This window comes from Rissa tridactyla, chromosome 1 (assembly GCF_028500815.1).
Source record: "Rissa tridactyla isolate bRisTri1 chromosome 1, bRisTri1.patW.cur.20221130, whole genome shotgun sequence".
NCBI lineage: Eukaryota > Metazoa > Chordata > Aves > Charadriiformes > Laridae > Rissa > Rissa tridactyla.
Window position 1 is genome coordinate 123619552 of NC_071466.1, and position 20010 is coordinate 123639561.

General features: G+C 40.0%; 1 protein-coding gene across 6 annotated transcripts in view; it reads left to right on the forward strand.

The window, feature by feature from the left end:
- Positions 1-4194: 4194 nt before the first annotated feature.
- CBLB (Cbl proto-oncogene B) overlaps positions 4195-20010 on the forward strand; it is a 133213-nt gene continuing 117397 nt past the window's right edge. For 4 of the 6 annotated variants that reach the window (XM_054188513.1, XM_054188514.1, XM_054188515.1 and 1 more), the window contains exons 1-3: positions 4480-4829; positions 5465-5623; positions 14809-15059. In XM_054188513.1, coding sequence (XP_054044488.1) covers positions 4515-4829; positions 5465-5623; positions 14809-15059 — 725 coding nt within the window. In that variant the 5' untranslated portion in view covers positions 4480-4514. Of the gene's footprint in view, positions 4352-4479; positions 4936-5464; positions 5624-14808; positions 15060-20010 lie in introns of those variants that run through there. The other 2 variants (XM_054188516.1, XM_054188518.1) reach the window with 2 other exon arrangements.

Here is a 20010-nt window from a genome sequence, read left to right on the forward strand (position 1 = left end):
AATGTATTTAAGCCAATTAGTCCTGGAACTTAAAGGTATCCGTTGTTACAATAGTTATCTTTTATCTTTTTTTGTTTGTTTGCTTGCATTGCGGTGTGTTTTATTTTTGGTTTAGTTTTGGTTTGTTTGGTGTTCTTACAAAACAGATGGATATAGGGCACCAAAACAAATGGGTTCTAGTGGCCCTTAGAGCCTCAGCTTCCATGCAAAGAGGCACCAGCTGCTTTCTACTGGGGCGCTGCACACTCTGTGAAGAGCATGACCTTGTCAGAGCTCAGCCATTGAATTGCTGCCTGACAGCAGACCACAGAATGCTACACCCCTGTGAACAGTTGCCTTTTCATAATATTATACATACTCAGTCAAAACACCAAGAGATTACTTTGAAAGTTTAAGGATGCTGGGATAGCGAGGGTATTACGCAAGAAGTCAATTCACATTAAACTTTTGTAACAGCTCACTTAAGCTTTTACAAGCATTGCTACCATATCACTCAACTCAGCATATTGTGTACTGTATTAACCTTTAAAAAAATTATACCATACATGAGAGCAATACCTTATCTTATTTACGTGGCTACAAATAAACCCTACATCTGACCTCTTCATTGTTCTTACGTTTCAGCGTATTTGGGCAAAAAGTCATTTGAAACATGGCAAAAAACCCACACAAATGAAAACAGCTTCCAAACCACATACATTGACTGACTGCAGAAAATCAATAACATTTTAATAGCTGGTGAACAAAGAAAACCAAAACAAAACATCTCTCTTGCTTCCAACCACTGTCAATGGCTCTTTGATAGAATTCATTCAAGAGCAGCAACATAAAGTTTCATTCACAAGGCTGTCTAACAACTCTAAAAACTCCAGAGGAATGAGAGTCACCAGCAAAGCCCAAAAAAAACCCCAACCAAAACAAACCACTCAACAAAACCAAAAGCAGTTACAGATAGGAAAATACTGCAATGAATAAATGTAACTGGTAGCTTAATTTCAATCTCTTGTATCTCTGATTTTTCCCTATCTACCAAGCAGCCGAGCTTTTCAAGAAGTTGCAAGATTTTGCCTTTCAATAAAACGCTCAGATCTGAAATCCATACCTTACAAGGGAATTTAAGAGTTCAAAAGAAGGCTTCTTTCACACCATTTTGATTCCTTTATCATATCCTGACTGAAAGCCACCTTCACTCCATCATTTTCATTACAGAATTTTGCCAAATCCTTACAGCAGTCATCCAGACATCATTACACGACTGGTTAGTACCTTAACTAGGTTGAGGATTAGTCTCTTGTAATGTGGAATTCTCAAAATTTCTGATCTCGTTTCCATTCTGTAGTGTTTTCATACAGTGATTAAAACACTTGTAAGTAGCGGATCCAAACTGTCATGTTCTTTAGTACAATAACAAGTAAAATAAATATTTAGTCAGAGAGTTTATAAATAAGAGAGACCTGTGAAGGCATTTTAATTGTACGTACATAACTTGGGGCCTTAATTAGACAAACTTACATATGCACCTTACACATAGCCCAAACAGAAAGACGCTCTTTCCAACAGAGAATCAAAGTATCCGACTTTGGTTTCTGCCTTGAATCACGTTGTGGTCTTCTCAATAGACCTATAAATTGCAGACTAGCTTCTTAATTTAGGCTGTTAGCCTGAAGTTGGACAGTGGGAACACCCTCTCACATGGCCCTCTGGACAGCTACATTAACATACTGCTGCTGGCCTGTATTAAAACAGTCCAGGTAGCCAGTGCCTTCAGCCACCACCCTTTCAAGGGTCTTTTATCCTTATGCACCATGTAGATCGAGTGGGCAAGGTAAGTCCTTATCTTCACCGCTGCCAACAAGCACATGCCTCGAGCTTGAAACACAAGGCAGCTGTTTGCTCCTCCTCCCTCAGCTGTTTTCTATCAAACAGTCCTTTCACTTTGCATGCTTGGAACCACAAAAGCAATGCTGTGTGTTCTAGTCCTTTCATAGCATAGCATGCAAAAGCTTGACCCATCTTTAACGCCCTTGATACTGAAGCCATAGGTATCTTTCACCTGCTTCTCCCAACTGGCTTGCTTCCAGCATACATTCACGCGACTCTCTGAGGACAGATATTCCCAGAATTACCTGTACTTACTGTACAGCACAGGCAATGAAAAAAGAAAAGGCTGTTTCAAAACGACTCACTTTCCCCATAGAGCTGGCTACTCTCTTAATAACGCAACACTCATACGCAGGGATGCAGCGAACCAAGCTGCTCGCTCCTGCTGGCTCTGCACTCAGATGAACTGCAAGACAACATGACTCAGCCCCAGACAGCTACCAAGTGCAGCTCACAGATCACAGCTCTTGGCAGTGTGTGGAATATGAAGAGCATGACATAACAACAACGAAAACAAAACAATCGAGAAAAAGAAACAAAGATTTAACAAGTTCAGAAAAAAATGTCAGATCCTCTGCTTTATCCACAGCCAAATAAGAGATGGTAAAAGAGCTAGCAGTCACCACCAACCTAATCTTACGCGAGCTGAGCTCCAAACAAAAAAAGGATAGGGAGAGATGCCAGAGAAGAGTTTTAAACCAACAATTAAAACAACAGAGGGAAGAGAATAATTCACAGAGCCAACAGTAAAATGAGACGCTTCCAACCCACTTAAGGCAAGTACCTGCCAATTCATATTTTAAAGCTAGAGAGGAACAATGGCCTTTGAGGAAGACACGACTGATATGATTTTATCGTATGTGTGCCCAGAGGAGTAGCTTGACACATCTTAAATCAACGGGAAGATGCCCACACTGAAAATACCTATAAATGACAATATAAATAAAAGGAACGCTGAAACGCTCTGCAACTTTTTCTGCTCTTCTTCCTGACTATTTTATTAAAAGCCAAAAATCAGAAAAAAATAAAGAAAAAGGGCAAATCATTTAAAAAAAAAATCTTTACAAAGGAAACTACCACAGAAAACACACTTGCCGATTTCGGAAAACCAAAACTCCTGTAATACAATTGTCTCCAAAACAGAGTCAAAGTTTTTAAGTAAGTGTTGTACTTTTGTTTCCTTGTATGATAATTAATTACAACATTAACACTTGCAAAGCATAATTACTCCCTGGAACATCTTCAAAAGAATCTGAAATCAAACGCCTTATACTCTACGCAGGCAAGCCTCACTCCTTCCTCTCCAGCATTCACACACAATATACAAATTTGAGACGAAAACTCGCCCTCAAATAAAAGTGTAACACACTAATCAATTGGATTTTATTTACCATATGTCCCCAGAAAGTGCCAATGTGAAAAAAAAACATACATAAAGGGGCATTTTTAACCCGAAAGTGTTTATGCATTCCCTCACCACCTCTCAAAGCAGTGGTGCCGGTGTTTGGGCCCTCACCACTTCATGGGGCTCTCCAGCCCATTTCCAACACGAGACACCTCAGCTCTGGCTTAACAAAAAAAAAAAACCTCCCCCCCAAAAAAAAAAGGCAAAAAAACCAAAACAAGCCAAGAAAAGAAACCAGACATACAGAATGAAAAAAAGTTCCTGTTCTTTGGGACCACAAAAAACCCCAACAAACTCTCAGAGGTGTGAAGAGGAAGCACGCAGGCAGAACGTCCCAGGCAGTAGCAATAACGACTATTGATTTTTTTTTTTTTTTTTTTTTTTTTCTTAGCACACAACAAACGCTCCGGTGGCACCACAACTTCACCGGAGCAGGGAGGGAAGAACACGCTGACACAGACCCTGGAAACCCCTGAACCACAGACTGCTCCACAACGCCTAACCACCAATCTCCCCCCGCATCCCCCTGAGGCCTCCAGCTGCCCCCTCAGCCCCCACGGGCGCGGGCAAGCCTGACAAGGCGGGACCGGAAGCTCCGCCTCCTCCCCCCTTCGAGCTCAACCATTGGCCAGTTCTCCTATCACTCTCTGCCCTACGTTCCCGCCCCCTCCCCATCCCTGAAGCCTTCGCCCAGCCGCCACCCCGCCCCGTCCCTAGCTTCACGCTCATTTGCTGGCGGGCATGTCCAGCAAACCTAGATCCCTCTTTCGATTGGCCGTTCGGGGGGGGAGGGAGGCCGTTCCCGCCTCCCAGGAGGGAGTTGGGTTCCCCGGCAGTGCCGCCGCTCCCCTCCCGCCGCGCATGCGTGGGGCTGAGCGTTGCCCTGAGGGGAGGGGGGCGGGTATGTTGGGAGGAGAGGAGCAGCTGCCAGAACGTTGCGGGGAGGGGGCGGGAGCGGCAGCCGGAGCGGGGTTGCTGCCGCTGGGGAGACAGCCTCACTTTCTGGGAGTGAGGGGAGACCATAGCCTGCCGGGGTGGGCTGCGAGCGGTGCTGCATACAGACCTGTGCGTGTGCATATATCTCTCTATACCTTTCTCTCTCTCTCTCTCTTGCATGTGGCTGTAGGGCTGTGGCTGCCTCCCCACACACGCCCCCATGTACCCGCCCACCCGCCCGCCGGGCTGAGGTACGGGCAGGGCGATGCGGGCGGCGGGGCAGTAGCTCCCCATGCTCCCTTCCCTGCGGGGCAGCGACCGCCTGCCCGCAGCAGCAGCAGCAGAAGCAGCGCCGCAGGGCAGAGTCCCGCGGGGCGGCCGGCGTGTGCGGGGAGCCGGCGCGGCCATCGCCGACCCGGCGGCTGGGTCGGGCCGGGGCGCGGGATGCGCTCCGCTTGCCTGCCGGGGCAGTGAAGCCCGCCCGCCGCCGCTGGAGGGAGGGAAGGAAGGAGGGAGGAGAGCCTCGTCCGACCAGACGCTTCGCCTGCACTCCGCTCCGCCGCCGCCCCGGGCTGAGGACGGGGGAAGCGGCCGCCGCGGGGAGGGGGTGAGGAGCCTTTCGCCCCCCCCCCACCGCCCTGGTCCCCCGCCCGCTCCTGGCTTTCCTCGGCGGCTCCTCTCGCTGTCGGCACAGAGCCGTACGGTGCTGACCCGTACGTATGCCTGCGCCGGGAGCCAGGTCCCTGCCTGCCCGCCCCCTGCCCCCGCTGTCCGGGCGCTCGCCTGCCTTAGGGGTTCCTGCTTGCTCTTTCTGCTTCCTCCCCTCCCCTCCCGCGTCTTCCCCTTTTGTTGTCTGGGGAGGGGTATGTGCCCGCCGGTGCGGTGGGGCCCGCGGACGCCCGAGCCAGCCGGAGGTGGGGGGCCGGGGCGCGGCGCGGAGCCAGGCCGGGCCCTCGGGCGGCCGCGGCCGGGCCCCGCTGTGTGTGCTTGTGTGTTCCCCCTCCCGCCTGTTGTCGATGTTGACACTAAATCTGGGATGGCCTCTGCTAGTGTAAACTGGGGGCCAGGTGGGTTTAACGCTGCTTGTCGTGGAAAGTTAAACTTGTTCCTAAACATGCCCTGGTCTTGCCCTTTCCTGCCCGCGGAGGAGGAAGCGTTAGCTCGCTGGCTGCGGCCGGTTGTATGACAAGATGTTTTTCTGGAGCACCTTGTGAGTCTGTGTCTCTCTGTCGTTGCGGCCAGCGTGGCTCCCAGATGGCCAATTCCCTGAACGGCCGGAACCCGCGCAAGGGACGGATCCTGGGCTTCATCGATGCCATTCAGGATGCTGTGGGCCCCCCCAAGCAGGCAGCTGCCGACCGGAGGACTGTGGAGAAGACCTGGAAGCTTATGGACAAAGTGGTGAGTGTCTGTGTGCGTCCGTGTATACACACAGTGAAGAATGAGGCTATTTAAATTAGGTACACACGGAGAAACAGCGTCTTCCTGCTCTCACTGCTGTGCTGCCTGTGCCTCGGGAAGTAAGGGGACTTATGTTTTAGGTTATTTAAGCACCATTTGTCTCTTCGGTTTTTTTTTTTCCCTTTCTATGGCCTCTGGCTATGTTTTTTTTTTTAATCTTGGTTTGTAGAGGGAAAACAAATGTGTGTGTTTGCCTTAGGCTATTGTTATTTTCAGATCCTTTAAAATGACTCAAACTTGAAGAGCTGTCCTAACGAAAAGCTGCTTAACTTAGACTTGTAATCACATATTCTGTGTGTTTCGTGTTGGATCACATTGTTAGTCTGCAAACAAGACCTCTGAAGTATGAAACTTCAGTTAAGCTAATCGTCCCGTGAGACACGCTCATGATGGCAACATAGATACGTTTGTGCTTTTAGGAATGTGCGTGGGGACTGGGGGATGTCACTCTTGTCAGTTTAGTAAACAGATTAGTATGGCATGCATAACTTTTAAGTGTGTGTTCTGTATTTTAATGATTTTTAAGTACTTCTACTTTTCATTTTGAAACTAGAAATACACTGTACTGAAACTAATTTTTCAGGAAGTGGGGGGATAGACCATAGTTTTTTAGGTCTTACAGTTCTCTGCACCAGCCTGATATGTCTTGTTTAGTATTATACAAAATGATGGTTTTTATGATGGTAGATTAGCTAGGAGAGTTCCTTACCGATGGTAGGAACAGTTTGATTATAACACAGATAACTGTGCAGGAGATGCAGGCACTCTGCTTTGCATGTGAGGTGATACTTCAGAGCTTCCTCTAGAAATTGCTGGGGAGTGAGGATTACTACCTGTTAGCCTTGGGTCTGTATGGCAAGAGAGTTATAACTTTTTGACTCCATGATTCTTCATGAATTAGTATAACTGTTTGCTTTCCCTGTGCAGGGTCTTGAAAAATGCAGATATTTAACATTTCTTAAAGTTCATAAGTAGTTACACTGTCATGGTGGAGATTATTTCATGTTGACAAGTGGTAATTTTGAAGTATTTGATTGAGTCCTTGTATGCTCTCCTTTTTGATGCTCCAAGAATAGCATCTGTATTTCCACCACAATTTCTGATGATGATTATAAACTTAAAACCCAGCCTTGATATGAATGGTTATTATCACAAAGACTTTGTTGACACTTCCCTGTTAATGATCAGGATGCTGTAAACAGTGAGCATCCTGTAATAAGACCTGCAAGTATAAATACTTGGAAGCAGGCACTATTCTTCAGTAGAAGAATGTTTTTGGCTTGGAAACCAGGAATCTGTTTTGTCATCGTTGAAACCACGTGGGGAACGTACGGCTTAATTTCCCCCTGTGTCAGGCCATTTACAAATCTTATACGGTAAGATTTTCCCCCGATTGGTTTGTATATTCACAGTTACCAGAAAATCTTAACCCTTCTACTTGAGCTTGTGGTTTGCTTTTACCCAGCTAATATAGGATAACTGTATTTGTCACTGTTACAACAGAGCATCAGAACAGCCAGTAAGGCCTGTTCTGTAGAAGTCACTGGAAGGGCCGGACATTGCGCTGTGCTTTCTTTTTCATTTTACTGGATAAGTGTCCTCAATTTGGATCTTTAATGTATCCTCTTTAAGCCGTTCTCAGTTAATCAAATTTTATTTCCAAATTATATTAAAGTATACCAGACAGGATGATGTCATAGTGTGAGAATGCTGTAGCTTGCTGCTTGAGTTTTCAGCATTTGGTACTTACAGTGAAAGGATGTGTTTGAGCAAATTTAATATGTTGGCAAACAAATTTAAGTCTCTTAGCCTTGTGTGGCAGTAGGCACAGGAAGGTAATTTTCTCCTCTGCCTAGATCAAAAACAGGGATTAAAATCAGAAATAGAAATCTGCTCGATTGACTGTTGTTTCAGATCCCATTTCTGGAGTGTGTCCTACCACTGCTTTCTGTGGTTGGTCACTGATCAAATTAATACCTAGTGAGCTCGGTAGGCTCTGCAAAGTCAGTGGGGTGCCACTCATAGTAAGATTGTGGCTTTGAGGCCTATTTTGCTTGTTGTAATAACAGTCATTATCCTTGTTTATTCTTTAACTATAATAGCTGTGATAACCATCTTTTTGCTGCAGTGAGGTAGCTAAAGTTTTTTCCCATTCTAAAGATGTTAGGGAATGGGAGAATGGAAACAAAGCAAAGCTATTATCTTGACCAAAGGATGAAAAAAAGAGTATACTTTAAAACTAGGGGCAGAGCTCAATGATTTCTGGTTTATGTTTCTTTCTTTCTCTCTTGAAATTGCTATTCTTTACCTTTCCTTCATTGCTTTCTGTAACTTCCTGCTTTGACAGATGACATTTTCTGTATTAATTGTTTTCAACAGTAAGGGATTAACCAATACTACAAATATTGCTACTCTATAAGATCTATACTATGAGAGCTGTTTTATGGTGTATGTAAAAGTTCTGGCTACTTAGATACCATGCAAACTTCTCTCTGTAGAATTGGTTGTATGTCATGCTTTGGAATGATGCAGCTTTGTGGTAATGTTTATTTTTCACGGGCTGATGCTTTAGGTGTTAGAATAGGCAGAACACTGCAGTTCTGCTTAAGTCTCTGCTCTTTAAATTTCTGTTACCAGTTTGAAAAAATCAAGGATTTTGAGAGTTCTTTAGCAGGACAGAATATTGGGATACTGATACTTGTTCGTGAAAGTTACTGTAAGGGACATACTTGCAGGGAATAATAAAAAAAAGTAATCTTGTTGTAAGTAATCAGTGAATGTGTATTGTTATGTGTCTGTATATATATCAGCATCTTCCTTTTTATACTTTATCCACTGGGATCTATACTTTTTGAGGTTTACTGGAAAGTCTTTTTATTTATTTATTTATATGAATTTACAACACAAACTGCATTATTAGAGGGGCATCAGCTGTTAGCATCAATGTCAAGTTTCCCTGCTGCTTTTCTCATGGGTAAGCAGTAGCTTTACCATTAAGAACCAAAAATATTTTGTTTAATTCCTTTGCAATGCAAAGGACAATATTCCTTTTATGGTTTGGAAGGATAGCCCTGCTTTCCAGTGCTAGCATTCTATAAGCAAATTGGCCATATATCTCTGAACTTCTAGCAAGCAAATTACTAATTTTAAAGCATGATGTATATTTTAGAAAGTTCATATTCTGTAAATAAATTAAAAAAAAATTGTTAACAAATAAAGTTTTCCTTTAGACCATGCATAAATTACATGGGATTTTTTTCCCTCTGAGATTCTAAACCTAATGATTTTAAAACTTAGAAACTAGCTGTGTATTATTAATAGAAGATAATGATTATCTCGAGAACAACTTTGGGAGAGATTGCCTATTATGTAAACATGGGAGCAGTTGAATTAATTTACTGCTCGGACTATTTAGAGTTGGCAGTACTATTGTGCACTCTTTACTATTGCGGGTTTCAAGCTGATAAAATTGTGACACATTCTGAACAGGATTTTTAAGAACAGGAATGTTTCAGCAACTCTCAATGGCTTTTCAGTACTCTTATGCATTGGGCCTGAAAATAATTATATTTTCTACTGTGAAGATTAAGAATGTCGTCTAAACTGCTTGGGTGCCCTGTCATGGCCCACCCACTTGTTTGACTCTGACTATATATAAATGGGGATAGCAATTTGATTTATTATTTAATAATTTCCCAAGAGCAAATTAGAGCCCATCTCCAAAGCTCATACTATTGACTTAGTGAGTAAAAGCTGTATTACCTCTATAACTTAGTAATGTGGTTTTCTTTAAATTAACATTTGTCAGCATCCAAGGTTTCAGTAGCATCAGTAGTTGAAACTATGTGTGCGTTGGTTACTCTTTGCAACACTTTATGTCATTGTTACATTACAGTGCAACCTGCCAAGTTAGTTAAGTGTCATTGTTCCAAACAGGATCCAGAAAAGACAGTCACCAATCATAGCTGTGGTATTCTTCAGTGTATTACCTGGTCAAAGTTGATAGGAAGTTTTATTTCCTGTATACACTGTTCGTGCAAAAAGAATAAAAATCAGAAAAAGAGAAGCTTCCATTTCTCTGTTTAAATCAGAAGAAAATACAAATGACCCTCCAAGGTCTGCTGTCCTTGTGTGTATGTAGCATCAGCATTGTTGTTGCTTATTCCTGCAGTATGGAAACATATGGCACAGTTGCAGTGTGGTAGTTGTTGAACATGCACTTACTGCGTTCTCAGCTATAAAGATCAGTGGTTGGTCACCTCTACTTACATTTTGACAAGGCGGCTTTTTTTCAGAAAGAAAACCCATAATTCCATCTTTCTGTGGAAAATAAAATGCATTGCAGTCAAGGTAATTTCTGGCAGGAAGAAATATATGATGAAGCAGCATAATGTTCAGATTTCATGCATTTTCATGATTAGCCCCTCCCCTGATTACCTTCTTCAGAATTCATTGTTGGTACCATTGTGTGTTGTGGTTTTCTGGAGAATTGTTATGGTGCCTTACTGCAGAGCTACCTTTATGCTGTCTGGGTGTGTCAGGGGGTTTTTAATACTTTAACTTTTTTGTACTGCATGGCAGAAGATACTCGTTCAGTAGAGGGTTTTGAAGTGTAATTTTGAAAGTGTACGAGCACTGATGGTCCATTCACTGCAGCTGAGAACAGTGTTTAGCGGATGTCCTACTCATTAGATACTTATTCTGTTTTAACTGTGTTACTTTCCTTGTATTGTCTTTGACCAGCATTAGGTGTTTAAACAGATTGTGTTAGGGCTGCTATGCTTTGCTTGAACAAAAGTTCTTTTGTCAAATGTGTCCAGGGCTTTCAACTTTATTGTTTGCTTTAAAAAGTGAATAGAAGATACAGTTTTCTGTAAGAAATTCATTGTCTAAATACAATAGGCAGCCATTACTCTCATCTCTGAAGATGCTGTGAAATACAATGCCTTATAATTTAAGTCAAATACCTTCAAAAATGTTATGAGTAGTGGCATTTATTTTGTTTGGGGTAGGGGGTGGGGAGAGGAGAGAACAGAGGGTTGGGTTCTTTTTCTGTAGGCACTGGAGTAAGCTTGTCTGGAAGTTCCCGAGTTAACTGTTTCAAAATCTGTTTCTGGTAGATTAGGGTAATACCTTAGTTCTTCACGATCAGAATTGCACTCTATTGTTTTCTGTGATTCTGGAGTAAATACTTGGATTTACCCTGAGTCAGAGAGTGAAGGGCGCTTAGCTTTGTCTCAGTTTATCTCAATGAGAGATGCATTTCTTACTAACTTGCTGACTGACTGCTTTTCATTTTTTAGAGTGAATGCTTGCTAAATATATACATGCTTACTTCCAGTCATAACAATACACAAATCACACAGTGATATGATTCATGTCCGCTCCTAAAGTATTAGTAAGGGTTGCTTTGTAAAGTGCGATATGGAGGTCTTTATTTTTGGTTGGGTTTTTTTTGTTTTGTTTTGAGTTCTGTTTTCTTTTGAACAAAGGTATGTGTGCCACTTCTGTTTCATTGGTAAATCTTTTGCATCGGGAGATGTTGTTTCTTATTGCTTACTTTTAATTGTGAACTGCTGTGGTACGTGTCAGGACATCCTGACTCTGGAAACCATATGGTTTACCAGCCATCTCTTTACAAACTTACTTCCTTTGGACTGAAACCTTGTGTACTCCATACAGTAAAGAAAGCCATGTACTACTTCACTGGATCACTGACTTGAACTAAATGTTAGCGTTTTTTCAATGAGAACGTGTAAGACTAATTGAGTTGTACTGTAGAAGAATTTTTGCATGACTTTCTTAAAGGCTTGTTTTGGAGTTGAAGTTTCTAATAATGTGCTGCATTTATCTCTATAAATTGAGCAGAAGGTGAAGCCTTGTAAACCATGATGACCACAGGATCCTGTTTTGATGTGTGTATGACTGTATGTAATGATACCAGACTGAAGAAGACTTTGTAGAACACCTGAAAGAGAAACTTAATTCTTCTTTATAACTGGATGGGTTTTTTTCTGTAGTGGAATGGACTGGCTATTGAAAATACACCGACTGGAATAAGCAATTTGCTTTTTCCTGTTGTTTTTATATTTGTAATTGTATTTCTAATAGATATGAAACCACTTATGTTCTTGTTGGCACATCTGATCAAAAAGATAGCCTTCAGAAAGAGAATTAGTTCTTTGATCATGAGATTTAAGTTAGGATAAATAAGCAATTCAAAAATGATTGCAGCCTTCTCTGCTTGTGGTCTGCTCTCATTGCTGACTTTTTGCCCTGAATAAATATTTTCCTCTTTTCAGCTTTTTTTTTCCCCTTGTGCTTGTTGCTCCAGAAAGTTGTAATGCCTAATCAGTGATATTGATTTGTGTCATCTATAGTTGGCTTTGTGAGAATATCAATCTTATTTCAAGTTTTCACTAAATCAGAAATCACAGAGAACAAACGTTCAGATGAAAAATATCTACGTTTTTAATAAAGGTTTTCACTTCTGTCTTTGGGTTTCCAGTTCTAACTCTTCTACAAAAAGAAATTCACATATGTCTCTGCATGGGTGATCTACAGATCTGCCTACATTTGTGAATTCTTTGCTCATGTTTCTGAAATCTCCTTAAAGAATTCTAGCTGTCAGCTAAACTTCAGTGTAACTAAAAGAAAATGTTTAATCTTGTTCATAAGTATCTCTTGTTAGTTCCTTTCTTGATCTTCTGGGGTGATACAATCATCCTGCCGTCACTCAGGCAACTCCTTGAACTGCTCTTTTAAAAGTTGTGTCTGAATCTTTCAGATTGAGATGTGATTCACAGACAAATATAACCTTCTGTATCAATCCATTCACCTAAAACTCTCATCCGGGCCTTGCTATTTTGTGTATCAGTAAGTTCAGCTTTGCTTTTCTGACACTGGAAGGAAGAATGCCATCATATCCAATCTTTATACTTTGAGAATGCTACTGCAGGGATCACCTATCCCATGACTTTTCTTTATCCTGGTAATCTTCGCTTTATCACACGAAAAATAAACAAGTGATTTTCAGTTTCCGAGTCTCTTGTTGTCTTGCTATTGCAGTTATGAATTGCAGTTCCAGATTTCATCACCTGTTGAAGAGATGACCACACATCTTTATGCTTTACTTTTTTTTTTTTGTTCCCTTCCAGCATCTTCCTCAACTTGGGAGGAATTCCTTTATGAGACACTAAATTCTTTCAGAGTTTGCCCTCAAACTTTGCGGTTTATGTCTAGAAACACTTAACTGCTGGTGCCCTGAACCACTCTTTAGCATGTTGAATACTGTTGTGCTCATGTATTCATATTTGCCTGCATCCATTTGCTGTCTTTGTTTCCTACTAAGATGGTAAATTTCTCTGTGGGAGGACTGTCTGTTCTAGAACGCATCAGAAGGGTTTCTGATCCATTACTTGGTCTAGTATCTGAAAGAAAAATAAAATTACTAAAGTAACAATGCAATGGGTCAGTGAAACGAGGGGAGCTATTGCAAAAGTCATGCTTTAAATACTGCTTTTGAATGGTGCTAACATTTCTATAGTAGTTATGAGTTTGCACTGTTCTAAGGGTGCTCTTTTTTTTTTTTTTTTAAACTTGTTAGTGCTTGACTTTGGTCCACTCTTCTATCTGTACTTTTCTAACTATGATCCCAGTTACTTAAATCAAATTGCCTGGTATGTTTTTGTGTGTATGTTTAAGAGGGAAATAACAATTATGCGTTTGCTTTGCTGTTTGTGGTGCATGATTGTCTGTTAGTGGCAACCCTCTTAAGGCAGTAAATTTTTGAATCTAGATCTAGAAATTGAAGGAGGGGTCAGCAATAGGGATATAACTTTGAGTTTAAAGAAGTGAATATTATAGGATACAAGTTTGTTTCTCCCCCCCTGCCCCCGAAATACTCAAGACTGCACTTTTTTGAAGTTGATGCATTAGTAGGAATAGGAATCTACTTTAGGCAGTATTAAGATGTTTTTACAGCCTCGTCAGTTACCTCAAAAGAATGTCAAACTCACTAATATATAATGTGGCAATCTCCAAATGATACCTATAAAACTTTTATACCACATGGACTCAATTTTTTCTTAAGTATTTGCATATGTACAGTCGCACACATATGTCTAGAATGTGTCCCTCTGCAGTGTTTTAGCTGAACATGGATAGCTCAATGCAGTAGCACTCAAAAACTACCCATTAGTTTCGATCTCTTTTGCTTTCTAGTACAGAACATTACAGAACAGGTACTAAAGAATTTAGGTAGCCGGGAGTTAATCTTGTATGTATATGTTCAGAAAACAAAAACAATACCAACTTCTTCCAGAAACATTTCCAGTGGAGACTAGATTCAAATAAAGGTGTTAACTTGGTCTGAAGCTTATTCTTTTAAGTAGTATATATTATTCAATTAATTTTTGTGCCATTTAGGAACATGATGATTCCAAGTCCTTTAAGATGTTATCTATTACAACCATGAACTGGAAAACATTGAGTTTATAATGTTTTGTTTCCTGGTTTACGATATCTGTTTGTGAGTGACTTGATTTCTGCCTGTTATACCTAGTAGTTTTTGAATCATTGGCCAAGTTCATTTCATTTTCATATGTCCAGACCTTTTCATATGTGTAGACCTCTCAAACTTTAAAATCCTATAGGTTCTAAGAGGTTATATTGTCAGATAGAGAAAAGAGAGAACCAGCAGATGACAAGGTAACTTGTAAGGTCAGTTCTTATTAGACATTTAAACATCCATAGGGAAGTTCACCTGCAGCAAACAGATCTGTACAAAACTACTGCTCTTGGCATTAGTCGCATACTGTGTTTTGATAATATACTCCTTAGGATACAGTTGACAGGCAAAGACATTCTTACTTTAAAAGCAACTTCCCAAACTATGTAAGTAAGCTTGTTTGCTGTTTATGGATCTGATGGGATTAAGTTATATTTTATATCCTTTGACATTAGAGACTATGTTGAGATTTCATGGAATATAAATGAAGTAGGATTTAATTCTTTGTGCCTGGAGGCTAGAGAAGTATGTTTACGCCTATTAATTTTAAGATGTCAGATCAGTTTTTGCCCCAACATATTTCTTGTCTTTTACATTGTCTTGTTTTTGCTTATAGGTAAGATTGTGCCAAAACCCAAAGCTTCAACTCAAAAACAGCCCACCTTACATACTTGACATTTTACCAGACACTTACCAACATTTACGACTTATACTGAGCAAATATGATGACAACCAGAAACTTGCACAACTCAGTGAGAATGAATATTTTAAAATATACATTGACAGTCTCATGAAAAAATCAAAACGGGCTATAAGACTCTTCAAAGAAGGAAAGGAAAGAATGTATGAGGAGCAGTCACAGGACAGGTAAGTGAAATATTTAAATACAAAGTAGATTGTCTGGCCTGTCTGCATTCTTAACACTGTTTGTCTGCAGCCATTGTGTTTTGACATTTTTAATTATTTAAAGAGCAGAAATATTTATTGTTTGGATTCATTGACCCTGCAGGTCAATCAGTAATTTGCTGGATTTGTTCCACTGTGTGCTCTTCTCTGTCACTTTGTGACCTTTAAAACCAAGTACATTTCCTTCATAAAACATTAATTTCACTGTAATTACTTGTTCACAGAACCCTACAGTATGTAGTTTTTCCTCTGTCAGAGAGAGTGACTATTACTTGGATTGAGCTTGACCTCCCTACCCCAGTTCTTAAAACTGGGGGAGCCATGATGGATATTGACTTAGAGCTTTTGCAAGTGATGAAATGGAGCAAAACAATATTCACATTTTTGAGATACTGTGTGATGTTAGCATAAGGTGATGATAATGTTAGTTTGGTGCTGAGAAGCCTTTCAGAAATTTAATGGATTCCTGATTTGCAGTGGTTCAGTTTTAATAACAGGGATTAATGTCTACTTTACGCATACTCTTAGTGGTGAGAGAAGAGGCTTTTAATATTTTATTACCTAATATTTTAAAAATAATATTTCAAGAACTTCTGTGCAAAATCTGTAGTTTTGTTTTGGGAAGGGGTACAGCAGTGTCATGGCAGTCAGACTCTGCCATGTGTGGTATATCTTTAAATCTATTCAAATAAAAGATACAATGCTGTTTCCAGAGTTTCCTTTTTCTAAAGGAGATAGTGCGAAATGGGAGATAGAGAGGAAGTGAATGGAGGATTGAATCCTGCCATTCTGTCTACACCTGAGCTCAGAGGCAGGGTTGTAGAGTAGTTTCAGCTGGTGAAAGCATCGGTAGAAGCAATGAAATGTCTACATTCTTGTAAATGTCACTGCTGTTATGTTCGATTTATCCATATGTTCCTTCCAGATCTTCAGCAATGGTTATAGCTGTTCAGTATACTGTGGTAGTCTTCTGTGCTCGATAGGGTGTCTGAAGCTTGCTTAACATCTAAGGATTTTTTTTTAAAGTATGTAAAGATTGTCCAATTGTGAATATGCTTGGAGCGATTTGCCTAAGAGAAGCAGAATACACTGTTTGAACTATTTTAGTGATGAGTAAAGATCTTGGTGAATGTTTTTTGTGTTTAAATTCATAAGAATATAAAGGAACATTTTCACTGTAGATGCATTCTTACCAGAAGCCCTGGAAAAATTGTTCAGCACTGAGGCTATGGGCTCTTTTTTTAATATCCCATTTGTTGTATGTACAGAAGTCATTGTGTTGCAAAGGAAAGAAGAACCTTTTATGGTAAGGGAAAATTGACATAAATGGTTGCATTATGTAAACAGGTTTTATTTTGACTTCCCTACGTTGTATGAAACCCAGATTTACTTACGGTTTTGCTTACAGTTAGCAATAAATTAAAGCCAGTTTCAATGTCACTTTTTTAAAAACAGTTGACTATATCCTCTGTACAGTTATTCAAACAGTGTTTTAGTATGTAGTTGCTAGAGTTACTTTCTTCTTTCCAATTACCCACTTCATCTCCTGCATAAAGGTAGCAGTGGTGATATAAGGATGTCTTTGGTGAAGCAAACGTTTTTTGAAGAAGGTACAGTTAACATATTTACTGTCATTTATTTGGGCCATTCTTGTGAGATGATTGGAGAGGAGGGATTTTGAAACAAAACATAGTAATGAAGTGCACTGAATCACAATAACTACTTCAGGCTCTCTAAATTTCAGTATTTCAGAAGCTGACAACTATATTTTGCCTGAATGATGGAGTTTGAAGCTTGCGGAAAGGAGTACAATGGAAATGTTTCTCCTGTGATAAAATTGTTAGTTGTGTTTCCTATACAAACTGCATTCTGACTGTATGTCAGAATATTTAAACAAACAAACAAAAAGTGTAAGCATTGTTTCAGCAGTTCATGCCTCATGCCATTATAAGTTAAAGTCTAGATCTTTGTGGCTTCAGTGCGCCCCCTTTCATCTACTGGTGATGTTTTATCTGTATGCATGCCCTAGTTTAAAGTTGAATGAAGTTATACTTGTTTGCAGAGCCCTATGACTAGGTACCTGTTTGCTCTGCAGTGCTTCAACATACTTAATCACGTTAATTCTTGATAAGTTAATAAAAGAAGCTGTTAATGTTTTTAGCTTCTTTGCTTCCAAATATGGCTGCATTAACCTGAGTATGTTATTTGTTAATGTTATAATGCAAATGTAGGAGCCATCATTTAAATAAGTGTTTTTTGAAGATGCTTCTAAAATGACTGTCAAATTGAAGTCTACTCGATTTAAAAAAAAGGCAAGCCAAAAGCCTCTCATGTTGACACCTGGCCAGTTTCAGTCTTATATTTCTGTTTTGTTTTCATTTACTGTGTCTGTGGTTTCTGGATAAAAGGTCATCATGAAAAAGAGAAACTGGCTCCATTTGGAAGTGTTCTGTATATATATCCGATTGGTATACTTTTAACCTATTAGGGTTATTGAATAATCTTTTCACTTCTATAGTGATGGTATGTTTAGGAACCAGTGCCAATATACATATGATTTTATTTGCCTGATGACACCAAAATTACTCTGTTGTGGAGAATTTGTCATGACTTTTAGTTCTCAAAGACCCTTTGGATGAAACAAGTTAGTGTGCCAGTCAGATTACATACAAATGGCTAAAACAAAAGCTTACACTGTGATAGTGTTGTCTTTCTATCCTGTGTTCCACGTCAAACACATATGATAGCTGTTTAAGCATAGTTGGTGCTGTCATTCTCTACTTTATGGGATAGGTCTTGCTAAGTAGAGAAAGTATGGCTTGCAAGTTTGTTTATTGAATATGAATTACATCTACCTTCTGGGTATGGCATCTAGTATAAAATTATGTTGTCTTATAGTCCTCTTGTTTAATGAAGTAAGAGATGATGCTCAATAAATTCTGTAAACTGTACTAGATATAGTCTGCACAGAGGTTTTTCTGTGTATGAAGTAATTTAAAGATTTTATTTTTGTCACAGATTTTACTTTTCAAAGGTTATTAACACAGGCTTATTAAAATTACTGGTTCAGGTTCATCTACTCTTTTTAAAAGGCTTTCTGTGTCTCTGAGGGTCTGAAGTTTTGGGTTGGGGTTGGTTTTTTTTTTCCCTTCTCCTCCCCTTTGTTGTTTATTGGGCAGTAGACTAAAGCTGGAAGGCATCATTTCTGTTAAGTCCAAACTTCCTTTTGTCTTGCTACATTCCAAAAGTATGCATCCATAAAAAAATAAAAACTCTGTATTCTGGCAATTTTTTCAGACAAATATGTTAGCTAGGTGTAGAAATCAAGCAGATAAGTTACAATAATAAGACTAGAGGAGGAATAAAGTGGCAATGGGGGGATTATATTTGGATGCACTCAAGATGCTCGTCTGCAGGTCTAACACAACCATTTCTTAGTAATGGAGATAAGCGTTAGCTTTCCTGTGTGTACCTGTAAATTTTATCCTTGGAAGAATATGTCTTGAGATGGAACTTATTCACTGTCTGTTTGAATGTTGCATGCCTTCTGCTATATGCCCTTTACATGAGGCGAAGAGGAAGAGTATAAAACCAGGGTGTATACTTATTTTTTAATAATCTCTTGAATGCTGCTTGGTTCAGCCAAAATTACTTGGCTACTTGTTTTTAAGTGGCATTGCAGAAGTGGAAGAGGAGAATGAGATGAAAGGTGGACGTTTCTTAAGTAATGGGCAGTACAGGTGAAGATGGTAAGAGAAGAAGAGCTGAAGTGGTTTTGGGGTTGATGTAGAAAGAGGTGTGGGTGTAGGGAAGGTCTGAGTCAAGGAAGTCCTTCAAGGTGATCATAAAACCACTCCTGTTCCGGTACAGAAAGTCTTGCTGAATTCTCTTGCGCATCTGGCCATTTGGTGTCTTGATTCAATTGCATGTTTCTAGATTTTACAGCTTGATTAAGGGTTTTGTTAGAGCGGAATACTTATATTATCTTAAGTCTTCTAGGGAGGTTTTATACCTACGGTTCGAGTGATAGATCAGGTTCTCCTTTATTACTGTTCATGCTGGTTAGTGGGTTTGTAAAGTATTCCATTTCTCTTCCTGAAGTCCATGTTGACAACTGAGATCAGTTAAGGTTCTTGAATCGAGTCCCTGGACTGGCACATCAAAGTACACAGCATTTTTGTTAGAGAACATTCTACTGCTGAAATTTCTATCCCATTCCTTCCTTGCTCTGAAAGTGTAGGCTTGATAAGGAGTTACAAGGGTAAGCATCAGGGTGGATTTCAGCTATGTCAGCTGCAATGCAGTAACAGCCACTTGTGTACTTCTGTCCTGTGGTAAAGGAGAAGTAGCTTACCCTACTTCTTTGAATTACCTCATCTTGTACCGCAACCTTGCTGTTTTATATACAGGAAGTTAGGAAGTTTATAACTTAGTTAGCCTTGTAACTTGTTCATGTCTCCAGACAGAGGAGATATTGTTAATTGAGAGAAGGATAAGGAAAAGAATATTTTGAATTCAGGATGATTTTATTTGGACAAGTTAAGGTTGCTTTGGCTGATGGTTTTCTTGTTTGACAAATAGAATGTACAGATTCAGAAAAGGATGTTAATGGCTCTTTTCATAGAGCCAGTTTTGGCTATGGGTTAACATCATATAGATAACTCAGTAATTGTCAGATAGCAGGGATTGCAACCTTCACCAAAGTGGATTCAATTTGAAATTGTGATCTTGTGGTGAAAGTTATTGACTCTTTAGAATCCTGTAATTTGTCCCATTTTCCAAGCATATTATGTAGCTTCTGGTCTTCAGTAAATTCTACGCTGAACAGTTAAGCTATACATCTCATCAATCTGTTGCCTGACATGATCTGTAAACCCCTATACTTAAGCTATGTCTACTTGTTTTAAAGATA